The sequence below is a fragment of the Alternaria viburni genome (genome assembly GCF_023758015.1).
Source record: "Alternaria viburni strain BMP 2772 chromosome Unknown scaffold_5, whole genome shotgun sequence".
In the NCBI taxonomy this organism is placed as follows: Eukaryota; Fungi; Ascomycota; class Dothideomycetes; order Pleosporales; family Pleosporaceae; genus Alternaria; species Alternaria viburni.
The window spans coordinates 1,232,948-1,258,041 of NW_026055774.1; the positions used below are offsets into that span (position 1 = coordinate 1,232,948).

The window sequence follows — 25,094 nt, forward strand, 5'->3', positions numbered from 1 at the left end:
GTTTGCCGTGTGGTTACTGAAATCATAGTGGCTGGCTGTTGTATCTTGGCAGAGCTTCGTGATGGACCAGCAGCTTCAATCCCGACACCAACCAGATGTATCTGAGTGTCTGAGGGATATTCTAGAAGAGTATGCTTATCAAATACCCACAGTGCCCGCCTGCATGCACGACATGGCTCACAGTCACTCTTACCAAGTCCCATCCACAACCCCTTAGCCGCAAATCCTTCGGCTCAAGCCGAAATCACGACTTCGGACCCAACGTTCCCCAATCTAGAACGACACAAGGACAAGAAACCTGCCTTGGCTAACCCACACTCGACCCGAATCCCCCAAACCAATGGAACGCCTTAAGACCCGACCATCCGCACACGTAGTGCTTCTAATACAATAGCCACGCTACCAAACCACCATAGTCGTGGTGACAATCAACTAGCCTCGTACGGGCCACTGATACGGCATTCGCATCGAGTGTCTTGCCTGACTTTGACCATGATCACAGTAGCGAAACAGGTTTCGAAGCACCACCTGCACTCTCAGGTCCGCATTCGGCAATATGGCATATGCACATATGCACAACGAACAGAATGGACTAGACAGACATGCCAATTGTCGATTTGTCGATCTCCCGAAATGTTTCGGGCTGCTGTGTTATCGGTTGGGGGCTTTCGGGTATCGGCACGGTTCCTTATCCGATGTATAGCCGCTGTAAGGGGTAAGTGTGGTGGTGTGTTTGATATGTTGTATACGATGACGTCGACGATCGTGGAAATGTTTGTTATTCGCGATGGGGGTATCGCGTTAGTGGAGAAGGTGGTTGGGTTGGGCTCGACCGTGCGTGGGTTTAGATTGGGGGCATTCCCGAACTGCTGGCAAGGCGTGAACAGGTTTTCCTTTTCCCACGTGGGTTGGGGAAATTTTACGTTGCATTTTCTCGTGTTGATCGGAAAACGAGCGGGACTTGCCGGTGCGTTGTTGCATCTTGCTTCTTTGTATAAATTATGAATACTGGGAGGATCAGCACGATACATGTATATCGACGTACTTGCGATCGAAAGTACCAGCGATCGATGTAGAGTGACATCGACTCGTTCTTATACAATCGGACGATGAATTGACTTGCGCGCGATACCAAGAATGCAGCTCAGGCCACTAGCGTATGGAGGGAATGGAGGAGGTATACAGCGCCTCATCAGACCGGAAAGGAGGCGGCATCGATGAATGCGTGATATCTACAGGACACACCTAAGCTACCTCTATATGTGCGTTTACTTATCGATCGACAAAGATACACGACTGTATGCTCCGTAAGCTACTCCGTAGAACACGGTGAGCAGTATGTACTCTTGAAATGCTCCAAACTCCTCGCTATGCAATGGACATGTTCCTTCATGTCGATGACCTGCATATGATGGGTATTGCTCGTGCACTCATATCATGTTTACAATATTAGGATGGCTTAAAAGTTCTTCTTGGGCCTCATGTCCACGATTTCCAGGGGCGCGTCGGTCAGCTCGACCACATGGCCTGGCTTGAGCGCTTCGGTGTAGATGTTATCGACGTCGTGAGGATGGAATATGCCAGGTCGACTGCAGTTCAAAATGGCTTGCTTGCCTGGGGGGTCAGTAAGGCGGAAACAACCCCAGCTGTATCACTGTCAGTGTCTCAAACGAAATCAAGGGGAAGCTGGATGGCATACCTAGGCTGCTTTGTTGGAGCGCAAACGATGGCGATGCTTTCTGGCATCATGACCTGGTATCCGACATGGGTGTGCAGGTCTCTGCTGCTCATAAAACAGGTCTGCGTCGGATGAGTGTGAATCCAACCGAGGACCATTAACTCTTCTTTGTCACAGTAATCGAACAACTCTTCTTCGTTCAATGTTTCGCATGTGTCGCTCGTGCTAGTTTGTTCGGGAATGATGAGTCGTGTGATGAAGAGAGCGTTGGATTTTAGTATTCCACCCAGCATGCCGCATGTTTCAAGATTGAGACGTGTATTGGAGGAAGCAACGGCAAGGAACTGATTGCGTAGTTGGGAGGGGAGGAAAACGGGACGGAGGGGATCGCCATTCTCCAGGAAGGCCGAAGGCTTGAATGTGAATTCGTCGAGCTCGGTGGAGGGAGTCAATGGCCTCTGATCGGGTATCTTGCTTGGCAAAGGTGGCGCGCTTTCCGAGATCTTGCCTGGGACAGGAGGAGGTCGTGAATGATCGTATCGCGCATCGTACGTAGAAGCTGGAGACTTGGGCGGCAACGGCGGTGGAGCTGCGGGTGTGCCAGAGGCCCTGTATATCTGCTCTTTTGGAGGTCGCGCAGGTGCCGTGTCGCGTGACTGGGAGTCTGACCATCTTTCTTGGGCAGTCTTGTATGGTACGGTAGGGTAGTGGTATGGGGAAGCGGATTGAGACGTGGGACGCTGGGCTTGTCAGTAAAGAAGCCAGATAACTGTCGCATGAAGCTTACCGAAGAGTATGATGCTCTGTGGCCATTTTGCTGGAGTCTGGCAACTTCTTGCAGTTGGTTCGAGATATCGTCTCCGTCGGGCCCTTGCTGCCAGCTGTCCCAGGTGCCTCCACTGCGGCGCGCATGCTCTTCCTCCTCCGAGACGCCATGCTGTCGCACACCTCTTCTGACAGTGTCTCTCCTCCGCACTTCTCTCTGCGCGAGTCTCGCAGCAAGCGACTGGTTTTCCAGAGAGCGCGCATCGATCGTGGGCCGCGAATCGAACGACCGTCTCTTGGGCCCCCGATCTTGAATCGCCAAACCGTCCAGCTCCTGCGGAAGAGCACCCACGCCCTGCCCTTCCAACGATCTCAGACTTTCCTTCTGTCTCCGCCTCCTCTCTTCGTATTCTTCATGCCTCTTCTTGATGCGCGGCGCGATTTCCTCGAGCTTCTTCAGGTCGCGACTGACGGCTGCTGTTGCAGCATTGAGCGCTTTTCGGTTCTCGGGCTTGTTCCTGTCAGGATGGCCCTGTAGCTTCTGGAGGACGAGGTCGGCATGACGGTATAGGAGGAGGTATGTCTGCGCGTCGTTGCCCTCTGCTTCATAAACTTGGGCCTGGCGGGAGTGAGCATGCGCATCTCAGGCATGGCAAGTAAACACACCTCTTTCTGCATGGTACTGGCTGTGCGCAGCCAATTCGCCAAGGGAATGTGCGCATTGTATGTGTAGTTTCCGGCCTGTTCCGTCACTTCGGGCAGGCTCACGGGGCTGTTGATGGTAGCCATTGCGGAGGATGTGTGTTGCGGAGCGGCGGGGCGGGTGAGGTATGCCTAGGTATTCGCGAATTACGGCCTCAAGGCAACAACTTTGCGACAAACAGGACCGCTACCGGCGCGGTTGGAGATGACGCGTCCGCATCAGTGACATGGGGAAGTTGTGTTTGGCGCTGCCTGAAGAGAATCAAGTCTAGGGCACTGTGATGGGGGATGGGGGATGCTGGATACATGGCGGGGCAATCAGGGCCCTGCTGCGGCGCGTGGCAAGCACGACCAGATCGACTTGACGAGCTTGGGCATCAAACACATGCATCGCAGACAAGATGGGCATAAAGGCAGACGATGGTCCAAGAGAGATTATGGTGGACTAGCGATGGCACTTGAAAAGCAGCCATGTCTGATATGCAGGGCAACAGAGGCGGCCGCGCGTGTTCACGTGTAATGACATCGGTGTACAGGTCCACAGAATCTAATCGCGTCTAGTATCCAAACATAACGAATAGTATCTAGCAACATGTCTCCATCTTCACTTGTCCTCTGAGTCCTCCGATAGCTTGTCCCACTCGCTATCGGTCGATAGATCGCCTGTTGATTCACCCATTCCCTTCCTTCTCTTCAGTGCTTCGTCTACCGGTGCCGCAAGACTCGTCGTCGTTCCCGTAGTACTCGCAGTGGCAGGACCTCCGCTACCAACAGAAGCAGCAGCTTGTGTTGGATTCTCCGGCTCACTTCCACCAGGTCTCTCAACGAAGACCGTGCTCTGTGTCTCGGGGCGGGGCGCGCGAGGCTGGTTCGACTTGGGCTTGATCGTTTGCGTCTGCTCGACCTCGGTATCCACCTCGGTATCGTCGCCTGTGTCCATGCCATCTCCGTCGTCGCCTGCTGCACCTCCCTTTTCTTTTCCGCCTCTTCTAGCTTCCCGGATACGCTTTGCTTCCTCCTCCTTCGCCTGCGCAGCCTTGAGCTCCGTCGCGAACCAGTTTATCGACCACCAGAGACCTCCGCATAAAAGGGAGAGGATGACGAAGTGTATGCTGTACGTCGCGATGAGCATGACGAACAGAAGGACCTGGAGCGCCGCGAACGAGGCGTTTGTTGCGATAAGGAGCGTGGGCGTGGGCCCCGCGATGAAGATGGACTCCCATAGCTGTTCGAAGAAGGCTGCCATACTGTGCACTTGTTTTTCCGCTCGTCGTAGGTGGTAGGCGTGGGTTCGTCGGTGCGTGCAGATATCGTCGCTCGTATTCCGGGTTCTTGTACGGCCCCACGATATGGCTGCCTAGCCAAGTGGACAGGTGCGGCGTCGTTAGGCAATGCGACTTGAAGTTTTGTAGTGAATTGATGTGCGAAAGCGATCTGGTCGTGTACCAACGCCAGAGTGGACTGACGGAGCGGCGTGCTGGAGTCGGGAGAGATGCTCGATTGCTGCTTGAGGTGTCGCGGGGCTGGCTGGCTTCGGCAGAGCTGTCCAAGCTAACCCCCAGTCATTACCCTACCGCGTCACGCGTCGTGACCACTATATTACTCCGCCGGACCATAAGCGTTTAGACGCGGCAAACGTCCCTCGTGATCAGAACCACATGCATCATACCTGCTCCCGTCCAAGCATCGTCGAGTCTTCTCACAACGATCTGCGTCCATGCGCCTTCGCCAGCCTCATAGCTATGCTTCAATAGGCAATTGCATTACTGTCGTCATTGTACGGATAGCTCAACATCCTCTTGTCCGGCTCCCCATACATACGCTTTTGCAGCAGAACCTTAACAAGGCAATTACTCCACCTCCTCGCGTTGCGCACTGCTTATCTTCCGTGCTTCTTCAACTTTCTTGACATTCTTGTGCTCGAACCCAAAGGACGCAACCAAGGCAAGCCCACTCGTCACCAGCAAGAAGAGAAAAACGTCCCGAATGGCATTTTGATAAGCCAACTTATTCGCCCCGTTGCTGTTCAGTCCTTCCACCGGCGAATTCGGAAGGCTGGACTTGACGTCTGCTGTCAAGCGACCCAAGAATATGGTTTGTGATATACAGAGGCCTACTGCACCGCCGAGTTGAAAGGCAAATTGTAATAATGCTGAAGAGAAAGTCAGATTTCAGATAACAGGACGTAAACAGGCCTTACCATTCCCGGTGACCATGTCTTCCTCATTCAAGACGGCCGATACAGCTGTGTACGGCAGATTGATCGCGCAACCAGTACCAACACCGCATATGATGAAGTATGCCGCCCACACACCATGGCAGGTGCTGACGTTGAGTAATGTAATGAGCCCGGATCCGACCTTCATTCGGATGGTCAGTCAATCCTGGAGATGAAGTTTCCAAATGGAACTCACTACGCTCAGGCCAGTCCCAAGGATGATGAATGGCGTCTATCGAGACTCAGTCCAGAACGGCGCGATCGTTCTGCAAAACTCACGTAACAACCTGATCTCGAAACTAGGGCCCCAACTACTACTACAGTCAAAATCTGCGTCAACGTCAAGAACAAAATCCCCACACCACTCCTTTGCGCGCTGAAACCCTTTACTGTCTGAAAGAACATGGGTACGTATATTCCATACTATCTTCATGTCAGGCTTATCGGGAAGCTGTGTGTGGGGAGCAATTACATACCGAGAAATTTGGCATCGAGAAGAAGAATAGATACACGACTCCGAAAGCGATGGATCGTTGTTTGAGGACTCCAAACGGCACAGATGCGTCGTCCCCCATCTTCCACTCCATTAAGAGGAACAGCACAAGTAAGACCCCGGAGATAGAGAAAAGACCGATGATGATGGGAGAGCTCCAAGGAACACGATGGCCGCCCCATTGCATTGCCACGAAGAGACAACACATGGACGCGATCAGCAAGAGACTCCCGCCCAGATCAAGCTTGAGGAAAAAGCGACCAACATCATGTCCCCTGCTGGAAGTTTTCACTTTCCCAACTCCCTTTCCTCTAACAAGTCTCAAGAACACCGCAACAAGTCCTAAAACCACGGCACCCAAGGGCAGATTACTTGTAACTCGTAAGCACAAAATCAGCGATTCGGGGCATACTCACATCCAGAAGCACCACCGCCATAATCCTCGATCAGCCAACAAACCTCCCACCACTGGCCCGACCCCAATGCTAACCCCAAATGCACTGACAAATAGCCCGAAGAAGAAGGGTCGCTGGGATAAAGGAACAATCTTCGTTACCACGGCAAAAGAACCTTGCATTAATCCCGCTGCTCCGCATCCTGCCACCGCTCTCCCTAGAATGAAGATTGCAGATGAAGGTGCGACTGCGCAGAGTACACTACCGACTAATGGTTACATCAGCTTATCGTTTTGTACACCCTACACTCATATTAGACCAAGAAAGCACCCGACGTACCTTCGAACACCCCCACAGAAACAAGATACAACATCTTGACATCCCCCACTTTATACAGTTTCCCCAATGTAGGCTGCAGCGCTGTGAGCGCAAGAAGATACGCACTTCCATACCATGCGAGATGGTCGAGGACGTGGAAGGTTTTGGTTATGGTCAGTAGGATGGGGTTGAGGATTATGGTGTCGAGGGCTACGAGGAAGGTGCCGAGGTAGAGGGAGGTTACAATGAGGATGAGATGGGCTTTCGGTGTGGATTTTGATGTAACAGAAGGATTAGGGCGAGGAGTAGTGGTAAGCTCGATGGATGGGGACATGGTAGGATGTGGTTGGCGTGTTGGAGGGGTTGAGTATGTTAGAAACGATGAAGTTGTTGACTTGAAGATGGGAGATATTGAGGCTTCCGGCTTCTTGAACAAAGATTGTCTTTTCAGGCTTCCTCTCACGAATGTAACTACGACGGGGTCCACATGGCTGGCATCGGCCTGTCTGTCACAAAACAGCAACATCTTCAGCAGTTTCGAAACGAGTATAGTACTTGTAATACACGGAAGAGGGACGGAAATATGAGAGGGTGTCGCAACTGAACAGCTGAGCAAGTAGCGCAGGTACCCGTAAGCCGCCATCCATGAAGCCGCCTGTACAACCCGAGCTTAACGACACTGAAAGGTTCCGGTCAACTGATTTTCACATACGCATGATAAGCTTCTGGTATGATTTCCGAACGGTACGGAAGGGTGGGTAGATAGGCAAGGTGTTATTTCGCTGTTACTCGCTACATCCGCAATGGTACCCACGATCGACCCGCCTCCCTATCCACAGCCCCATCATGTTTCAAGAACCGTCCCCGAGCGATCTTCCTACCAGTTTCCACGACAAAACCCTCTCAGTCCCATCCTCCAGAACGACTTCGCAGGAGCTTTGGCGATAGTGCGAGTGGATTTCCGAATCTAGTAAATGTAGGGCTTGCCACACTGCTTGCGTCTCTGGGCGTTCCATGAGCTGACATTGGAGAATTTCCCGTCGGCGTTGCATTGTCCAGCAGTCGTGCTGTCCTTGGACGCCCTCAAGCACATTCTCGGGCAATCATCGACAAGGTTGTCCTGGAAACATCACAATGGTGAGCAAGTCAACCTTGAGTGTGAAGTGATACATGACGACTTACGATAACGCAGCAATGGCTGCCGTCTGGGTAAAGGCACTGGCAGTATGAAGCTACAACGCTGCTTACGCTGGCAAGGAGCACGGTAACGATAGTAAGACGCATGTTGGGCGTTGATGAGGAGGATGCAGTTGGGTTGGGTTGTGGGTTGAAGTGATGAGTGATGTGATGGTGCGGAGGAGTGGAAGAGAAACCACGATCTTTATAGAGTCCAGCAGACTAAAAGACCACATAACACGAGTCATAGTCATATTTCGGCGGATTTACGAAGCACCCCACGGGGGGACGTGCATAGGTCACATTGGATCCGTTCAAGTAATCTCACGGAGACTACCACAGTACGCTTGTTTTCGTTTGGAAAGGTTCATCATCGTATCAATAATACACGGTGAGAAGGCACACCGTCATATCAATTATTACACGCGGCGATTACCGTATTTACATAAAAGGGTTTACATTGAATGGGAGCTTCCCAGCGATCGAGGTCCTAGGATCTCGAGAACTGAGGAAACTCAAGAGAAGGTACATTGTTACATTGACTGCCATAATACAAAGAGACGATTGCTTAAGAACTGCGCAAGGGCACCTTGAGGAGCTTCTCCTCTACTTCGCGTTTCCAATGGTCCAATCCGTGCAGGAGCGGCGCCACGAAGCGTTCCATGAGCTAACGTCCGAGTACTTGCCACCAGCGTTGCACTTGTTGTCCGAGTTTCCGTTGTCGATGCATCGGGCCACGCAGTCCTTCCTGATGCCGTATTGCTAGTACATCGTTAGATTCGGTCGCTTGAATTTCCTGTTTGATTCCACTCGGGCTATCATTGGCTTACAGTAACGCAGCAGTGGGAGCCATCCGCGTAGAGGCATTGGCACCATCCATCAGCGGCGACGGAAGTGATGGCGGCGAAGATAACCGCGGCGATGGAGAGTCGGACCATTTTGTCGTGGATCGAGGTGAATGAGTAGTTGCGTGTGATGAAGAGGTGTGTAAAACTTGTGGGTAATGAAGATGCTGTGTCGGTATGCTAGGTATCGAGAAGATCACTGTTGCTTTATATAGACGGCAAGATCATGTTCGTCTATCACAACAGAGACGACCCGGAGACGACCCACCAACCACACCTGGTTACCTTCCCGCCAAGGCCCTCAATTCACACGACCCATGCGCAAGTGGATGGTCTCGAATGGGAAGTATCTCAACTCCAAGGGCCTCGTCTATCACAATGAAACATTGTGGTCAGCTGAGTAGAAAAAAAGTCGTCGCGCCGATTCTATTGTGATGTTGAGGTCAGTGGAACGATACCTAGATACCTAGATAGGGCCGAATGGTCCTTAGGTTCGGAGGTCAGTGCGGAAGTCGGAGAGCACCTGCAGACGGGATCTAAACGATGTTTAGATACCTAGATAGAACGACACCTACGACACACACACCTTACATACACACCAATGCAACTAATCGCATCAAGCACCTGTACGAACAGAAAGAACTACAGTCTTACCACCACACCATTACGATGAGGAGCAAAAATCTGCACGGGCTTGAACAGCCGCAACGATCTTACATAACACGTTCCCACACCTGTCTCCCTACGTCACCCTTCAACGTACACCGATCAGCTCTAAACAGCGCATATAATATGACCGAACAGTTGACCGAATGTGGAAGAACCTGCCAAACGTGGTCTACTGTGCTTACAGGAAAGTGCCGACTGCCGAATTCGGACCGTCACGAGTCAGTACTACCAGACGTTTCTGGAGTTGTGGCAGAGCCTCACTGGAACTGCCTGTTGTGGATCCCGTTGACCATGAGCGCCTCGGACCCAAATTTCCACTCTACGGCCAAACCCTGTACATTCGATAGTACTATGGGGACTGTGTCAGCAGCCAACTAGTGGACTATCACCAAAACCGGCACGGGGGAAATACACGGCCAAAGATGCGCGCTGAATGTCCCGAAGCCAGTCACTATCTGTGCAGACCGGGCCGGTATGCTCACTGTGGTATGTACTACCACGAAGTCTGCAGCCATGCCGCACTCTAGAAGATGGAAGCAAGATAATGAGTAGCACGAGGGGAGGATGAGAGGAAGTCCACCAAAACTGCCATCAGACAGTTGCGAGTAAAGCGCTTGCAGCCACGAGATATAACCCAATGTCTAGTAACTTTGGAAAGTCTACTTTGGCCAAGTCGGAATGATATCCTCAGTTCCAGATGTGCATCCCCAGGAAACCCACCGGTTCACGGGTACTTCCGACGTCGCCACCGCTGGTCTCCAGGAGAGCAACCTTGATGAGGGCCAGATCTGCGGTGGTGTCTTCGTTGAGGACTCCAGCAGCGTGTAGATGGAGCACATGCCTAGTGAGCTCGTAATGTTGGAATTAACGACCGAAAATGAAGCGTGGTTTCTCCATCCGTTATCGCCCCTGCGTGAGTACGTGATCTCTCAAACATGTAGGTGAGATGGTACCGTAGATACCGCTCCAAAATTGACCCCATCGATCCATTCAAGTCTTGGAAATTGGGTTAGTGAGTTCGTGATCTTGGAAATATCCGCCGAGAAGGAAGCGTGGACCTGAGTGGTCTCTCGTATTAGTCATGACCCCTGCGTTGGTCTACGTTGGCTTGTTCTTCTCCCTTGCAATTCACACGCAATAGTTTCCTGCACATAATCCTTTTGCCGGTAGCCGCAGCATGTCACGATTGCTGACACGGAGATACCCATAGAACACACCGACACTCGTGAATATCCGGTGGTCGAAAACGACCGTACGAGGCTGGGCTAACTTGAATACACTATCTTGAGCGATATGAGAGCATCACTCGGCCAAATATCAGTGCCGACTCATTTATCTGTAGATGTAAGCAAGAGCTTAAGCAAGCTTAAATATCAGAGCACCATCCTCTCTGGACAGCACCAAGACACTCAATCTAAATCCACTCTACTCCACACTCTTCTACTACCTCTTCGAAACTTCTCACAACCGCCAAAATGGTCCGCATTCTCTCCCTCGCTACTATCATCATCGCCAGCGCCATCAGCGCTCAGGCCGCCCAGTTCTGCCAGTGCCTCTTCGGCGATGGCTCGCACTGCTGCGTCTACTCTGTGAGCAACCCTTCATGAACCACACAAGATGAAATGCATCTTGGGTGCTAATTTGAGATACTCTTTAGGACCCCAAGATTGGTGACCTCGACTGCCAGCGCTGGTGCACCAACGCCCACCGCGCCGATGGTGCCACCAACCCCAACAACCCTCTTGAAGTCGGCACCGCCTGCGCTGCTGGTGGAAAGTACAGCACTGTCAGTGGCTGGAACGCTCAGTTCCGCACCTCTTGCTACAAGCAGTAGATGGTCGTTAGCTCGATCTCGGGAGTCGGCAGTGGCTTTTCATGGGTGGACGGCTAATACGGGGCTGTGGTGGACACGTGGGGAGAGCTGTTTGTTGTAATGGGTTAAGCAGGATGTGCGATATGTAAAGAGGCGACAATCTCAATATTAAATCGGCCCACCAATTATCGTGCTCGCAAGACTTGCTGTCGAACGTGCATATTGTGATGAGATATATTAAAGAAGCAGGGTGCACCCCCGCAAGACCTCGGGAACTAAGCCGTTACTAGCGTACCCGCGCCCCACTCTAACAGCCGAGTTATCCTCCTTTGTACAGAACTACCCGCCTATCTTCTTTGAAGAAGCTTCGCCGAGGTGCTTGGGATCGGCGGTGAGGCTCTTGAGGCTGGGGGATCGACTGCAATGAACGCGCTCCCCCAACCGTGCGATGAGATTGTCAGCTGTGGTGCCGCGCTGGATCGTAGCAGCCTTCTCAGATGTGTAGTAGCTGTCACGGTAGTCGTGACTTCCGAAGGAAGCCACGCATACTCAGCCAGTTTCATCTGGAATCCTATTCGACGCCTCTTTGTTCAAATATCGTCAGATTGTACTAATGCAGTTCTCGTATATGAGTACCTTGATGTCGTGGCCCAGATCAGGAGATAGTGCAAGGCACGCAGCAATTTGACATGCTCTAATCGTACAATAACCAGGTAGATGGTATGCTACCCAGCTACATGGCTTTGGGCCGATGACGAGTGTCTCCCGCAAGCGTCGGGACATTGTTTCAGGGGTGTCTGTGGCTGCGTAATATGGTGCCTGTAATGAGTCAGAATGGCGCCTTTCTGGAGGTAGATGTATGACTAGATCGATGTCAAAGAAGACAACGAAAGATCGCTCTCGTAGTAACAGAAAAACTTATGTCCGGTGAAGTTGTATCGAGTTGGCACGGCGGTGCCTGCTGATTCTGTGCATAAGAGGAAACGCGGGCAACATAAAGGCCATTTGTGGTAGTTGCGACGGCCGCCCTTGGTTGAGGGCGGCGCGCCTGCCACTACCAGCGCCCTTTTTGTGACTCAAGGAAAGCAGCAAAAGCTTGCTCCTCAATAAATAGAAGAACTTCTGTGAATAAATATGCTCGTTAGAACATTAGACAAATACGTTTGATTACGATTTGAGATCGATCGCATTGCAGCACCACTTTATCCCGCCTTCGACCGACAGTTCTAACTACATCCGACAAGAAGATGGAAACTAAACTGGCGGCTAAGAGATACCAACGCATCGCGCAGGACCTCGAGAAGCTTCCATGCGAGCTTCACGGTGATATACTAGACGAACTGGAATACTCCCAACTAATTCGCCTTTCTTCTTGCGCCGGGCCACGTCTGACTTGGTCTCTCAAAAACAGCCGATCGCTCTGGGGTAAATACTTCCGCGGCGAGAACATGAGTAAATGGCAGACACTACTCTCCATTACAGACCGCGTAAAGTTCGCATGTTTCAAGAAACCGGAATCCAAGGAAGATCTACCAGACGTCTTCAAAGAGAAAGGCCGCCTTTACTTTCTGACCTATCGCAATTCAGACTGGAAGCATGAATTGGATAAGAACTGGACTCGTTTCAGACAGGAACGAGGGGAGCTGGGAACAAGGTGGCTCTCGGAGTTAAACGCGATCATCCTTACTGAGACTTGGACCACGTTCCACGAAGACTACTCCCGAATCGTCGTACCGATTCTCCCAAAATTGCCGGTGCAAGCTTCAGCAATCTTCTCTAGGATTCCCGAATTAGGTGAGAGGGATTACAAATACCAGCACCATGCAGACGGCGCTGTATTCTCCGCCGATAAACTAGCAGCTTTTGTCGACATGTATCAACAAGTCCGTCTAGTCAGAGCAGAAACGCTAGCAGCGGAGCTCTACCGACTGGCGGATATTTACGAGGCCCATCCCACCCGTCTAAAGCAGCCGTTTGATCCCCGAACCCAGGCTCCCGACGAGTTCAATGCGGAGCATATTCCCACTCAAATGCGGCGCGAGGCACAAAGGATGGTTAAACGGGCGAAGACCGCTCGCTGGAACAGCAAGGATGTGAAACCCTTCCGCTTCAAGTATCCTCCACTTGTGCCGTATGAGAGCCAGGTACAGTCATTTCATGATTGTCTTGAAGATGTTGCAAGAAACCACGGGGTAGACAAACACCAACTCGAACCGATGGAGATTTTGAAAAAGGGCGAAGCTGTTGTGGTGAACGCACCAGATTGGGCGCGGGAGGATGCAGAAGGAGAGGTGGATGGGGTTGCGGACCTATGCACGGTATTGGAGAATCAGCACATAAGCGAGCGTAGGCTCACTCCGAAACTCTGTATACGTGCCTCACGGTTTCAATCAGCAGGCTTGCCCGTCCTTCCGCGCGGCGACGCGGAGTTGGATTGGCTAGAAGATTTCGCAGAGGCGACGGCATGGTTGGAGGGAAGTTCTCGCCACGGTCTCGAAAACATTGGTTGACTTTGGATTTTAGATTGCTGTCCTCGGATATGCGCGAGTGGTCTACTTTTACAGTATATCAAGAGCAGTGAAAACATGGAATAGAAAGTGCTCGTATTCCACCGTCTTCTAGCGTCCTCCAACAACGGGTGGTGCGGACTTTAAATGGCCCTTGGCATACATGTCCACATATTCCTTTGCAGGCCAACCGCCCCAGTGTTCAACACTCTCGATCTGTGTCTTGATGAGAAGTGCTATGTCTTCTGGTGCACCGGATGTGTGATCGTTGCCTGGTTCGAATCCTCCTCCATCGACAGCTAGGCGCAACGCCACGAGTGTCTTGAACAGAAGGTGCCTGCCTGAGCGCTGAGCTTCTGCACGCGCCGTCACCTCAGCATGATGCTTGGTGAACCAGGTGGTGAATGAGTAAAGACCCTCATAATCCCGGAGAATACCTAGCCCTCGTACATAGGCATGTAGCTCCGCGGGCCCCGGAATGTGTGGCGAAATGACGTTGGCTGTCTGATCACCTGTAGGCGACTGCACATCTGCACTAGCACCGACTAGGCCGTTGAAGAGCGTACGAAGGCGAGAGGAGGCAGTGGAAAGAACATGTCGTGTATCGTCAAAAGAAGCGGAGCCTCGTTCGACGGCTTGAGCGGCGTACATAGTCGCAATACAGACCAGACGGAATATCTCATCGTCGACGTCAAGATCAATCTCTTCCATATCTTCAACAATGGAACAAATGAGCTTATACCGAGCAAGACTTAAAACATGCTTATGCCCTTTCTGAGACGCCAGCACCTTTATCATGCAAGCCCAGGCTGGTCGGTAGATCGGTCGATAGTATTTGAGAAGCATGTATGCGTATTCGACACAGTATTGCCGGTTCGACCTGAGCTGACGAACGTGCTGTTCTGGAGGTAGGAAATCAACTTTGTGAAAAGATGACTGATCGATGCTTCCAAAGCGACACAAGAAGTCAATGATCGCCTTGAAAAGGAAACCCGGGATCGATTTGCCTGAAGTGTACTGGTCGTGAATGCCGTCGAGCATTCGGCCTACCCTGCCGTGTTGAATGTCCCTAGCCATGTCTAGTAAACCTAGACCCGTGTCGAACTCTGGGCATGTCTCTAAGAGGAACGCAAGGAGGCGGCGTTTAGGTTTGACGTGTGCCATCTGCATTCGTCCAAGTAGCCCTCGGTAGCCAGGAACGGGTTCGCTAAGATATACATAGTGCAACGTAGATAGCGGGTCGGGGACTGCTTCCTTCATGTCTCCAGGTAACATATGAGTGGTGTCCTCTTCATGGGTGTTTTCTGCATCAGACGAGAACTCTGTGCGGGTCGATCGCTCTGCTTCAGCATGATACAACTTTTCGAACATTGCAAGATAGATATCTGGATGAGCAGGTTCTCCAGACAGCTCATGTGAGAGGAAGCATGCCCAGGCCTCCCTACGCGTGCGTGTCGTTCGTATACGCCCAGCCCAAAGCAGAGGGCGAAGGTGTTTAGCATCTCGATACTGGGAGGAGATGCGCGGTAAAGAGGTTCGAGTCTGTATCGTAGGACTAGAATCGGTGTCCCAGCCAGCGTACACTTGCGCCACATCTTCCCAGAGGCGACCACTGTACCCAGCTTCATACATACGGTGCAAGAGCTGGGAAGCTCGCGAGGCACCAAACTCGTAGCCTTTATCCTCATCCATTGCTGTGCGATTCTCCTTCCACGGTGGCCAGGTAGGCCCTTTGAGCTCAGCCCATTCTCTCTCTTGAAGCGTTTTCGCATGTGCCAGCTGATTGCGCGCAACGGACCGAAAACCGAGGCGTGTCACCGTTATTGCAGGCGACCTACTCGCCATATATTGAAGGATCTGGAATTGAGCCTTTTCTTGTTGGGCAGCGAAGACTACAGGGCGGGCAGACGTGGGTAGCGATAGTAGCAACAGGAATGTGTTGCAAAACTGCGTCAAGTCGGAAAGCATATCAAGGGATAGAGGATTGGATCCAGAAAAATCATCGCAGAGTCGGCTTGCTTCGGCAACGAAAAAGGACGCAGTCCATGGCATTGACTCGGGCCAGAGCTCGCGCCCATGGCGAAGTAAACGGGTCGTAATGATCTTGAGCTCCGACCAGCTTATCGATTCTGATTGCGCAATACGACCAACGTGCCTCATGACGATACCAAGAGCAGGTACTCTGATGTGCTTGCGACGTAGGAACAGTAGAAGCAGGAAAAGAGGTGGTATCTCGACCCCTTGTTCGAAGCATTTGACTGCTGCAGTCGATCGCGGTTCTGTGAGACAAGACGCCCATCGTTGAACACTTTCAACCGTGTAGCCTCGATTTTGTAGCATCTCCAGCTCCCGCGGTGTATATTGGAACGTCGACTCATCCGTTGCCATTTCCGCAAGATGTTGGAGATATCGGGCAAGAATCGAGTAAAGGGAGACAGGTTCAGGAAGCAGCTCGGTGCTGACGGAGGGTACAGGCTTCGGCTTGCGTCCTCGCAACGCAGAGCGGGGCGCAGTGTAGGATAAATCAGTCGCAGTGGGCGGCGAAACGAAGTAGAGGTTTCTAGCCGAGCGATCCATTGATTCCAGGACTGTCGCAGGTCTGCTGGGACGCTTGGCCTTCCTCGTGGCGCGGGACCATTGCGGTCGAAATCTACCATCCTCCTCTGCATCCTCGAGCGTGTCTGGGAACGGCGAAGAGGCGTCCGATGGAGCATCTGTACCTAGATTGCTTGAAAAGGCATCTATAGAACTCTCAAAGAAGGCGTTGTCATTAGGGATCGGCGCGGAGTAGTGCCTCGAAAGTCGATGAGGCACCTCATGGTGAGGAGAGGCTATACCGCGGCGGGGTTTGCGCGTCGCGGGGTGATGGGAGAGCAGGGACGCTGAAGGAATCCAGAGATGACATTTCGAAGGGAGTGATATGTCCCGCCTTGGAAGATGGGTTATGGGATTACAAAGATACTTGCAAAACAGGTCAGTACAAAGTAAGCCTTGAACATGGCGTGCGGGCCTACCCAGTGCGGTAGGAGGCGCGTCACACGACGGCCGAAGCGGTACGGGCTACCTGGAGCTACCAGGGAGAGTACTAAGGGCATTCATCAGACGCAATAGACGTGGAGCGACGCGTGCGAAAACCAATTGCGGAGAGTTGTCGAGTGCAGTGAGAAAATCGTGGGTAGCTCATGCCCCATCGTCGCTAGCGCAGCATGCTACAGTCGCAAACCACCCGTGGACGACTTGGACATCGTCACCCAAAGGAGCGATAGGCGTGTGGAGAGCGAACACGCTTGAATTAGCAAACAGGAACTCAGGGGTCATTCAAAAGGAAAAGAATCACCATCGTCGTCAGCAGTTGCCAGGCAGTAATTGCTGCGGCACTCTGCGGCGTGGTCTTGGCGCTGCCCTTTGCGCGTTCCATTCATCGCTGCACTTACTTCCACCAAGCCAAGTCAACTTTGGACAGCCGCCAACCGCACGCCCAACCCCTAGGCACCATTTGCGCGTCACCGGAAGCCGTCTTGGACCCCGTCACGCGCCTCTCCAAATTTCAGCATCGCGCCTGCCGGTATCGCGGACAGGGCATGCTGTGAAGGAAGCCGCCGAAGCACGACTCCGGCCGCCCTGAGCGCGTTCCATCCCACGCCATCACTCGCGCATCGCCAACAGCACCCCAAAGTCACCATGGCCGCCGCCAACGGCACCCTCTCCCCGCCGTCGCTCCCCCAGGCGCCCAACTCGCCCGCTGCCGCCAAACGGAAACTCGCCGAGCGTCCTGCCATTGCCGTCAATGGCGCATCCACGCCTGCACCGGGAGAGAGCGCCAGTGCCAGCGCGCGCTCTCTGCAGGCAGTATTGGGAGACATACTGGCAGTTCTTAAGAGGTATGCCGCCTGCGAAGAATCCCCCGCCCCGCGCGTTATCGCCGTCATGCCAGCAGCCCATGCACGGAGTGCGCTGGCTGGGCTCGTCCACACCTCTGAGTCGCATGTTGACACTGAATAGCTACGACACCAAACCCTCCATCTTGTCGCATCCCATCACCTCGTCGATAACGCGATCCGCCTCTGGAGAAGCCGACTCGAAACGCACCAAGCTGACCCCACCCGACGGCCCTGCGACCATCAGTAACCTGATACAAGACGGCTCGTACGACTCTCTGCACGCACTAGAGAAGGATGTCGAGAGCGCTACCACTGAGATTCTGGCGTCTAGCGGCCCAAGTGATTCGTCGGCAGCCCAGGCGTCGCCCCAAGACACAGCGCTGCAGGGCAAAGTGCTCGCCTTCCAGACCGTCCTGAAAAACCTTGTGGCCAGAGAAGGGGCGCGCAAAGCGCCTGGTTCAGCAAAGCAAGTCAACGGCGATGCCGACGCTCCAGCCTCAGGAGAGGAGGGCACTCCGGTGCCGATCAAGGAGGAAGATCAAGACGCAGAGATACCCCAGAGCCGGACTGTTCTCACGCTGTACGGGAGCGCGCCGCCGAAACAGCTATTCTCCAGTCTGCAGCAGCCCCAGAAAATCCCCCCCGCCCATGGAATATCCACGCTCGACACCGCCGTCAAGGTGACTCTACCCTTGCGCGAGACGAACCTCCCCAACCTCATCTCGACGACAGAGGTATACCCCATCCCAGAATCAGATAGCAAAAAGAAGGTTGCGACTATTGGGGAGGTCTTCCGTGCACCTGCCCACTTGCCACAGATCAGTCCCCCCAAGTCTGCCCGACCGACAACGAGCAAAGGCAACAGCACCATCACCTTTGCGCACCAGGAAGCGCCCAAGCCTCGTCGCAAGGGCTCCCAGTCGCACGCGCATCAGAGCTTGTCTTCTGGCTTTTGGCTTGGGTATGCTGGCGTAGATATGCCGAAAGATCAGACCTCGCCAACAGCGAAGCAAAAGAGCAGACAGCGGGCGTTGAGCATGGGCGAAGCGCAGCAACCACCGTCCGAGGCAATTCTTGTTGCAGTCCAACAAGCCAAGGAAGATGCCTTGTTTCGCAGTGCTTACTCTAGCTTTGCGCCAACTCGGGATGACAGCTCCGCTATTATTCCAGAGGAGACTAAGAACATGGTCTGGTGGCAGAAGGTTGGTGAGAAGCGCTTCAACGAAATGTTCCCGATCGATCCGGCTCTACTCGACCCTGAGCAGGCTAAGCAAGCACTCACCAATGGGACCACCGATGAGGATGAACTATTCAAAGAGGCGGTAGAGAACTTCACCCCGGTTCAAGGAGACGTGTTACCTGGGATGGAGGAAAAGACCGAGGAGGAGAAGGATACAGATGAGGTGCTCAAGGAGATATCAGAACTTCTCGAGACATTGGCCTCGTACCAAAGGATACGGAATCTCTCCCTTACAACTAACCCACGCACTCCTGTTGTACAAAATGCTTCACTCGCAACCCTAGCCGGCAGCCCGTCTACACCCTCGTCGGAAGAGTTCGACGTCTATCAGATACTAAAGTCACAGCTCACATTGTTGATCTCGCAGCTTCCGCCGTATGCAGTCGCCAAACTCAATGGGGACCAAATGGACGAATTGAACATCAGTCGAACTATCCTATTCGACACCAAAGAGTACAAGGGCGTCTTGGAGGAGGATCAGCTCTCGAAACTTGCAAAGACACCCGGAATGGCTGCTGCAACGCCGGCTACCCTGGCGCGAACGAGTTCTGGAACCAACGCGCACTATCCCGCAGCTGGGCACCAGTACAGCCGTCCAGCGCCGTCAGTGCCTCAGTCCGGCGCTCGTCCAGTGTACTCGCAACCACAATCCCTCCACCGATCATCGTCGATGCACCTCCAACGCTCGCCTTCGGGTGCTGCGCAGACATTCCAACCAGGTGGCGCGTCTTATGCCACCAACTCTCGGCCGGGGTACTCTGCAACCCCGTCCTACAACCAACAAACGCCGCGACCAAGCTATGGAACCACTCCTTCTGGTCAATACTTCCCGCAACGCTCGGCACAGCCAAGCAGCTACACGGGTGCTCCTGGCTCACAGTACTATAATTCTACACCCGCACAGGGCCAGAACCGTTATGCATCACAGCAGAACCAAAGCAGCTTCTACCCTCGCTCACAAAATGCGGCACCTATGTACAACGGCGCACAAGCACCGCCGCCACGGAATGTGTCACCCATCAAGGGCGCGCCCACACCATCGGCTTATGGTACACGACCAGCATATGGTACGCCCGTGTCTGGAGGGCAGATGCGCAGCACATACTACGGTCCTTCCCAATACGCAACTCCTCAGGCGCCTGGTGCCGCTGCTCCCTACAATGGCGCAGGCAGCAATCCTCAGCAGATGATGCTTGAAAGACAGCAAGCGCAGCAAGCACAAGCCCGGCTTGCGGCACAAAATAGTTTCAGTAGTAGTAGGCAGGGATCAGGGACGCCGCAACCTCCCAACGGCTCCATGTATGGCGCTAATGGGGCCTCCATGTCGACCTAGAGTGTTTTGATGAGCGGACATGGATTTGCATGGTGTTCTGGATACCATAGATCAGCTTCTGGCGTTTCGGGCAGTAGCAACGAGCGGGAGGATTATCATTTCTGGACATGTTCTTGTTTAGCAGAAGCACTGTTGTCTTTGTAGACGACACATGTCACGTAGTTAATAGGGCCAGCGTGTCATAGTTGAGCGGGCTCTCTTTTCGAGCAAGTAACAGATTCATTAAAAAGGAGACCTGTCGAGCATTATCCATGACTGCTAGCTGTGGCTGTGACGTGGCGTGGACCCTGCATTGCGCTTAGAGTTGCCGAAATGACGTCGCGCAACGCGTTCCTTCCGGCGAGGCAGCTGGGCAGACGGTCGCTGATGGCAGTCCTCATCGCTGCCTCTGCGGACAAAACCATGAGACCCACACACCACCATGGCTCACCTCTTGCGTGGAAAGCAGGCCGGTGTCAGCAACGACCTCTCCCTGGGCCTGGGCCCTGATTCATTCGTGCTCGACCATGTACGCGCCCGCTGTCTTCTCGCCCCGCCGTTCCCCCAGCCCTCTACGCGCAAGCTAACAGCACGTGAAGATCCGCAACTACGGCATCAACTCCAAAGTCACCCAGGTCGCATACGACCCCGTCCAATCCCTCCTCGCCGTCGGCACGAGCGACAGCAAGTATGGTCCCGGCCAGATCTACATATTCGGACAGAAGAGGGTCGAAGTGGTGCTGTCGCTGCCCACGCGCAACGCCTCGATCAAGATCCTGCAGTTTTGCGCCGAGAAGCTGCTGTGCGTAGACTCAAAGAACGACTTGTCCGTCTTTTCGCTCGAGACGAAGAAGCTGCTCAACGCCCACTCCCCTCCCGCCCGCATTACGGCGCTGCACTGCGACCCTACCATCGATTACGCGCTGCTCGGTACACAGCACGGTGAGGTGTACGCCTATGATCTGGCTAGGGAGGCACTTACGCCCTTCAAGATTCCCAACTTGTGGAGGGAGAAATTCCCTCGCTCGCGCCTGACCTCCGTTGTTACGCTCTCACTCCACCCTCGAGATATCGGCTCCCTCCTGATTGGGTACAACTCCGGCGCAGTCATCTACTCGTTCAAGCAAAACAAAGCCCTGCATTTCTTCAACTATGTGGTCCCCAAGGGAGCCCCTGGAGGTGACTCGGATCCAGTCTCCGTCTCCAAGGATCGCGAACCTCCGCTTACCCAGGCTGTCTGGCACCCAACCGGCACTTTTGTTCTGACTGGACACGAAGACAGCAGTATCGTTATATGGGATTCCAAGGATGGCCGCATCGTACAAGCGAGAACCTTGACCGATACAAACGTAGACAAGCCCGGTCCAGGCAGCTTCAGCCCAGGTGCCGTTGAAGGATCGTTTGCACTCAAGTCCCCCATCTTCAAGATTGCGTGGTGTGCGAATCAGGACCCTGACGATACCGCTATCCTCATCGCTGGTGGACAGCCATCCAACATCTCCGCCAAAAGTCTGACGCTTTTCGAGCTGGGTAGAACACCGGTTTACGCGACCGCATCCTGGCAAGTACTATCCGATCACTTCGAGAATCCCAAGAGGCAAAGGATACTTCCATGCCCGCCTGGGACCGAGGTGGTGGACTTGTTCCTCATTCCAAGGACGTCCCCTCATTACGCTGGCTGCCACGACCCCATTGCCATTCTCGCCTTACTTGCATCTGGGGAGTTGATCACTCTCTCTTTTCCAAGCGGAATGCCCATCACGCCAACTAATCAACTGCACCTCTCCATGACGCTTGTTCATCCGTATATCAATTATGCAAATCTCGCGCCTGTAGAGCGTACACGGTGGCTTGGCATGACCGAGAAGCGCCAACACGGTCCGCAATTCCTCATCGGTGGTGCCGAGGCTGTTCATCCCCTCAAGCGGTTTGAGAACCGAAACATCGTGCAGACTGCTCATGCAGATGGCACGATCAGACTATGGGACGCAGGACATGCCGATGAGATTGAGAACCCTGCATTGCTACAGGTAGACGTAGCTCGAGCAGTCGGCCGCCCAGAGCATATACACGTCACACAAACTTCGTTCGCAGGCGCAGCATCTGAACTATCCGTAGGGCTGAAGAGTGGTGAAGTAGTAGTGTTCAGATGGGGTGTAAACAGGCATGCTGGACAGGAGTACCCACCCGGTGACAACAAACCGCAAGCGCTTACCAATATCTCGGAAAGAAGTGAAGCGGCTCTCAAAGAGGGACTGCTGCCTTTCACTTTGCTTGACGAGGGCAATGGACCAGTCACCGCCTTGAAACATTCTGATGTTGGCTTTGTTGCTGCGGGCTTTGAGGGTGGCAGTCTGGCCATCATTGATTTGCGAGGGCCCGCTGTTATCTACAGAGCGTCGATACAGGAATTTGTCAAGCCGGACAAACGCGCCAGCTTCCGACGGAGTTCAACGCAGGCAGCACCCAAAGCGGAGTGGCCCACTTGCCTCGAGTTCAGTGTTATGACACTCGAAGATGACGACTATTCCAGCATTCTACTTCACGTCGGTACTAATCTTGGCCACCTGGCAACCTTCAAGCTACTGCCAGAATCAAGTGGCCAGTACTCAGTAAAACCTGCGGGTGTGTGCTCGCTTGACGACAAGGTTATCAGCATCAGCCCCATGCACGCCGAAACTGGTCGCCCAGCATATGCTTCGCAGTCTGCCGTTGCTGGACTTCGGACTGGCTCGAAGATTAGCGGCGTCCTTTTAGCCACAACAGCCTCAGGCGCGAGGTTATTCCGTCCCGCCACGAGTAAAGGAGCGCACAAAACCTTTGATCAGTTCTTGTGCGATGCTGCGACTGTAGTGAGGTACGAAGACAAGGGCTACGCAATGCTTGGGTTGTATGGAGATGGATATGCGAGAGCGCATTCGCTACCTGCATTGAAGGAGATCGGGTCTGTCAACCTCAGTGATTTCTTAGACATCAGGCGCTTCTCTGAGGCAGTCATTACAAGTACTGGCGACATCTTTGGCTGGAAAGGGCCTGCGGAAATGGCTCTTGTCAACGTCTTTGGAACGGGACTGCAATAGTAAGTCGACTCATCTCCCCAGCCATGACATATGTACTGACCAAATCTAGTGAACGTGCGAAGGATGTCTTGCTTAACCCAGAACTTTTGATTCCGCCCCGACCCACTATCAGCAATATTCAATGGATCTCTGGCACCCAATATGTAACACCAGCCGACATGGATCTTCTCAGTAAGCTATTCTTACTTCTATTCCCAACCAATCACTGACTTCTCTTAGTTGGTGGTCCTGATAGGCCCTTATCAAATCGTCAAATGGCGCAGCAGCGAGCAGAGGCAGAGCAGGAACGACGCCGCGCCAATCCGACCGCAGCCAGCTCTTCTGCCGCTGGATATCAGTCCTATCCTACCCAAGTATCCCCGACTCAAGAAGGATGGGGTGCTTGGGCGAGTCGCCAGCTCAACGAGCGTACGGAGAAGCTCAACATTGTTGGGGATAGTATGGACAATCTTTCGCAAAACAGTGCAGGTTGGGCAAATGACGTCAACAAGTTTGTCGGAAAGCAGAAGAGAGGGCTAGTCATGGGTGCTATGAAGAGCAAATTCGGATTTTGAGTCGGAAACATCCCATGGAAACATGATACAGGATGGTACAAGGCTATATAGCTACAATGAAGATTTCGAATACGAGCTGGGCGTTCTATGGAGCGATTCCGGACTCCTAGACTTTTCATGTTAACTGCAGGGAGAAGTCGCGGCCTACTTCTAGTGCTTGTAATGCAAGATTTGATTGTGATACCATGAATCTTAAATGACCACGTCCGTTGCATCCAAAACCGGTATCCATCTCGCCAGTTCCTGCCCTTCGTCAGCGGCCCCGGCTAGCGCAAGGCAACTTCCTCAACCGTGCGCTACCCTGCTGCACATTGACACACCACCACTTCCTATAATCACATCGAAACGAGAAAGCAAACCTTCTTCACAACAATGAGTTTTTGCAGTGGCATCCGGCAATGGCTCCCAAGCATACATTGGCTGCTAGGCCCACCCGAACCAACTCGCCCTTTCACACCAACCTACGCCGACGTGTGTCGCGCCCGCGCCGTGCTCAAGACCCTCAAACTACCCACCGAGCTGGTCCTCAGCATACTAGAGCACGCGCAATACTGGCCCGTCGAACGGATTTCCCGGTCAGGCGGAACCGTCCTCGCCCGCGCCGGAATGAATAACCCGTCGGCAGCAACTCTCTGTCTCGAAGCCAACCCCTACTCCACGCCCATTGTGAAAGAAGCCAGCCTAGGCGGCGAAACAGCAAAGATCAAGCGCATCGATTTTGACATCACGAGTAGAGACCAAGGCTGGACGAGCGAAAATACGCAGGGTACTTTTTCCACCTCTTCATGGCTTGAGGTGTCCATCTTGCGCGATGCATCGAACATCAATAGTCTGCTTCCTACTCCGCGGTTGGTGAATACTTGGATTAGCAGTCCGATGGATTATCATACTAATATGGTGGGGCGCGGTTGGTCGCTTGTCAAGAGGCCCGAGAGTGCGCTGCAAGGCCCGCAGGGTGGTGAGGGGCATTCTGCTTGGTACCTACAGGGTAATCGTGTTATGGCTGGTACTCAGGACTATCATGTTTCCTGGGACGAAGGTGGTTTGTGTGAGGTTGATGAGGGTAACGAGGGTGCGGGGAGTGGAGAAGGCTTCTTGGATGCGTTGGAGCCGGGTGATCGTGTGTTGGTTTGGGCGAGGGCCAAGGTATGTTTGAGATGCGAGATTCGGAGGCTTCGTTGCCATGCTAACATATTTTGACAGTATCCAGGGTGGCAATGCATTGTTGACGGTGTCAGCGTTAATGTTCACTACGGCTTCTAAGGCTCAGACTGTTAGGAACCTCCTCTACCTAATCTGGGTTTACGTCATTCTACTTGTACGAGGAGTTAGCCAATGGTCGTTTTGTTCACGTTATAGCTGTTTCATGCTTAAGTTGTAGGACCGGCTCTATTTCAGGATAATGATCGCATTCATGTGAGTCTCTGGTTTCATCCACGCCGCCTCGC

The 25,094-nt window shown here is 53.2% G+C and overlaps 9 protein-coding genes across 9 annotated transcripts; 4 read left to right on the forward strand and 5 right to left on the reverse strand.

Annotated features, from left to right (window-relative positions):
* Positions 1-1,459: 1,459 nt before the first annotated feature.
* On the reverse strand, positions 1,460-3,232 carry J4E79_003302 (uncharacterized protein; the record flags this gene model as incomplete). Its single annotated transcript, XM_049352197.1, has 4 exons — positions 1,460-1,646; positions 1,700-2,418; positions 2,466-3,062; positions 3,110-3,232. The coding sequence occupies 4 exons, from the start codon at positions 3,230-3,232 to the stop codon at positions 1,460-1,462; spliced, it is 1,626 nt and encodes a 541-aa protein (XP_049213668.1).
* Positions 3,233-3,749: 517 nt separating this feature from the next.
* J4E79_003303 (uncharacterized protein) lies at positions 3,750-4,391 on the reverse strand (the record flags this gene model as incomplete). Its single annotated transcript, XM_049352198.1, has 1 exon — positions 3,750-4,391. One exon carries the CDS (start codon positions 4,389-4,391, stop codon positions 3,750-3,752), a length of 642 nt encoding a protein of 213 aa, XP_049213669.1.
* A 2,249-nt stretch (positions 4,392-6,640) lies between these two features.
* J4E79_003304 (uncharacterized protein) lies at positions 6,641-6,903 on the reverse strand (the record flags this gene model as incomplete). Its single annotated transcript, XM_049352199.1, has 2 exons — positions 6,641-6,663; positions 6,696-6,903. The coding sequence occupies 2 exons, from the start codon at positions 6,901-6,903 to the stop codon at positions 6,641-6,643; spliced, it is 231 nt and encodes a 76-aa protein (XP_049213670.1).
* Positions 6,904-8,351: 1,448 nt separating this feature from the next.
* J4E79_003305 (uncharacterized protein) lies at positions 8,352-8,683 on the reverse strand (the record flags this gene model as incomplete). Its single annotated transcript, XM_049352200.1, has 2 exons — positions 8,352-8,507; positions 8,576-8,683. The coding sequence occupies 2 exons, from the start codon at positions 8,681-8,683 to the stop codon at positions 8,352-8,354; spliced, it is 264 nt and encodes an 87-aa protein (XP_049213671.1).
* A 2,051-nt stretch (positions 8,684-10,734) lies between these two features.
* J4E79_003306 (uncharacterized protein) lies at positions 10,735-11,093 on the forward strand (the record flags this gene model as incomplete). The annotated part of the gene is made up of 2 exons (XM_049352201.1): positions 10,735-10,848; positions 10,917-11,093. The coding sequence occupies 2 exons, from the start codon at positions 10,735-10,737 to the stop codon at positions 11,091-11,093; spliced, it is 291 nt and encodes a 96-aa protein (XP_049213672.1).
* Positions 11,094-12,319: 1,226 nt separating this feature from the next.
* J4E79_003307 (uncharacterized protein) lies at positions 12,320-13,582 on the forward strand (the record flags this gene model as incomplete). The annotated part of the gene is made up of 1 exon (XM_049352202.1): positions 12,320-13,582. One exon carries the CDS (start codon positions 12,320-12,322, stop codon positions 13,580-13,582), a length of 1,263 nt encoding a protein of 420 aa, XP_049213673.1.
* Positions 13,583-13,690: 108 nt separating this feature from the next.
* J4E79_003308 (uncharacterized protein) lies at positions 13,691-16,156 on the reverse strand (the record flags this gene model as incomplete). Its single annotated transcript, XM_049352203.1, has 1 exon — positions 13,691-16,156. The coding sequence occupies one exon, from the start codon at positions 16,154-16,156 to the stop codon at positions 13,691-13,693; it is 2,466 nt and encodes an 821-aa protein (XP_049213674.1).
* A 1,104-nt stretch (positions 16,157-17,260) lies between these two features.
* On the forward strand, positions 17,261-20,033 carry J4E79_003309 (uncharacterized protein; the record flags this gene model as incomplete). Its single annotated transcript, XM_049352204.1, has 2 exons — positions 17,261-17,460; positions 17,582-20,033. 2 exons carry the CDS (start codon positions 17,261-17,263, stop codon positions 20,031-20,033), a joined length of 2,652 nt encoding a protein of 883 aa, XP_049213675.1.
* A 421-nt stretch (positions 20,034-20,454) lies between these two features.
* J4E79_003310 (uncharacterized protein) lies at positions 20,455-24,909 on the forward strand (the record flags this gene model as incomplete). Its single annotated transcript, XM_049352205.1, has 6 exons — positions 20,455-20,541; positions 20,612-23,091; positions 23,142-23,263; positions 23,312-23,617; positions 24,074-24,792; positions 24,850-24,909. 6 exons carry the CDS (start codon positions 20,455-20,457, stop codon positions 24,907-24,909), a joined length of 3,774 nt encoding a protein of 1,257 aa, XP_049213676.1.
* Between the last annotated feature and the right edge of the window lie 185 nt (positions 24,910-25,094).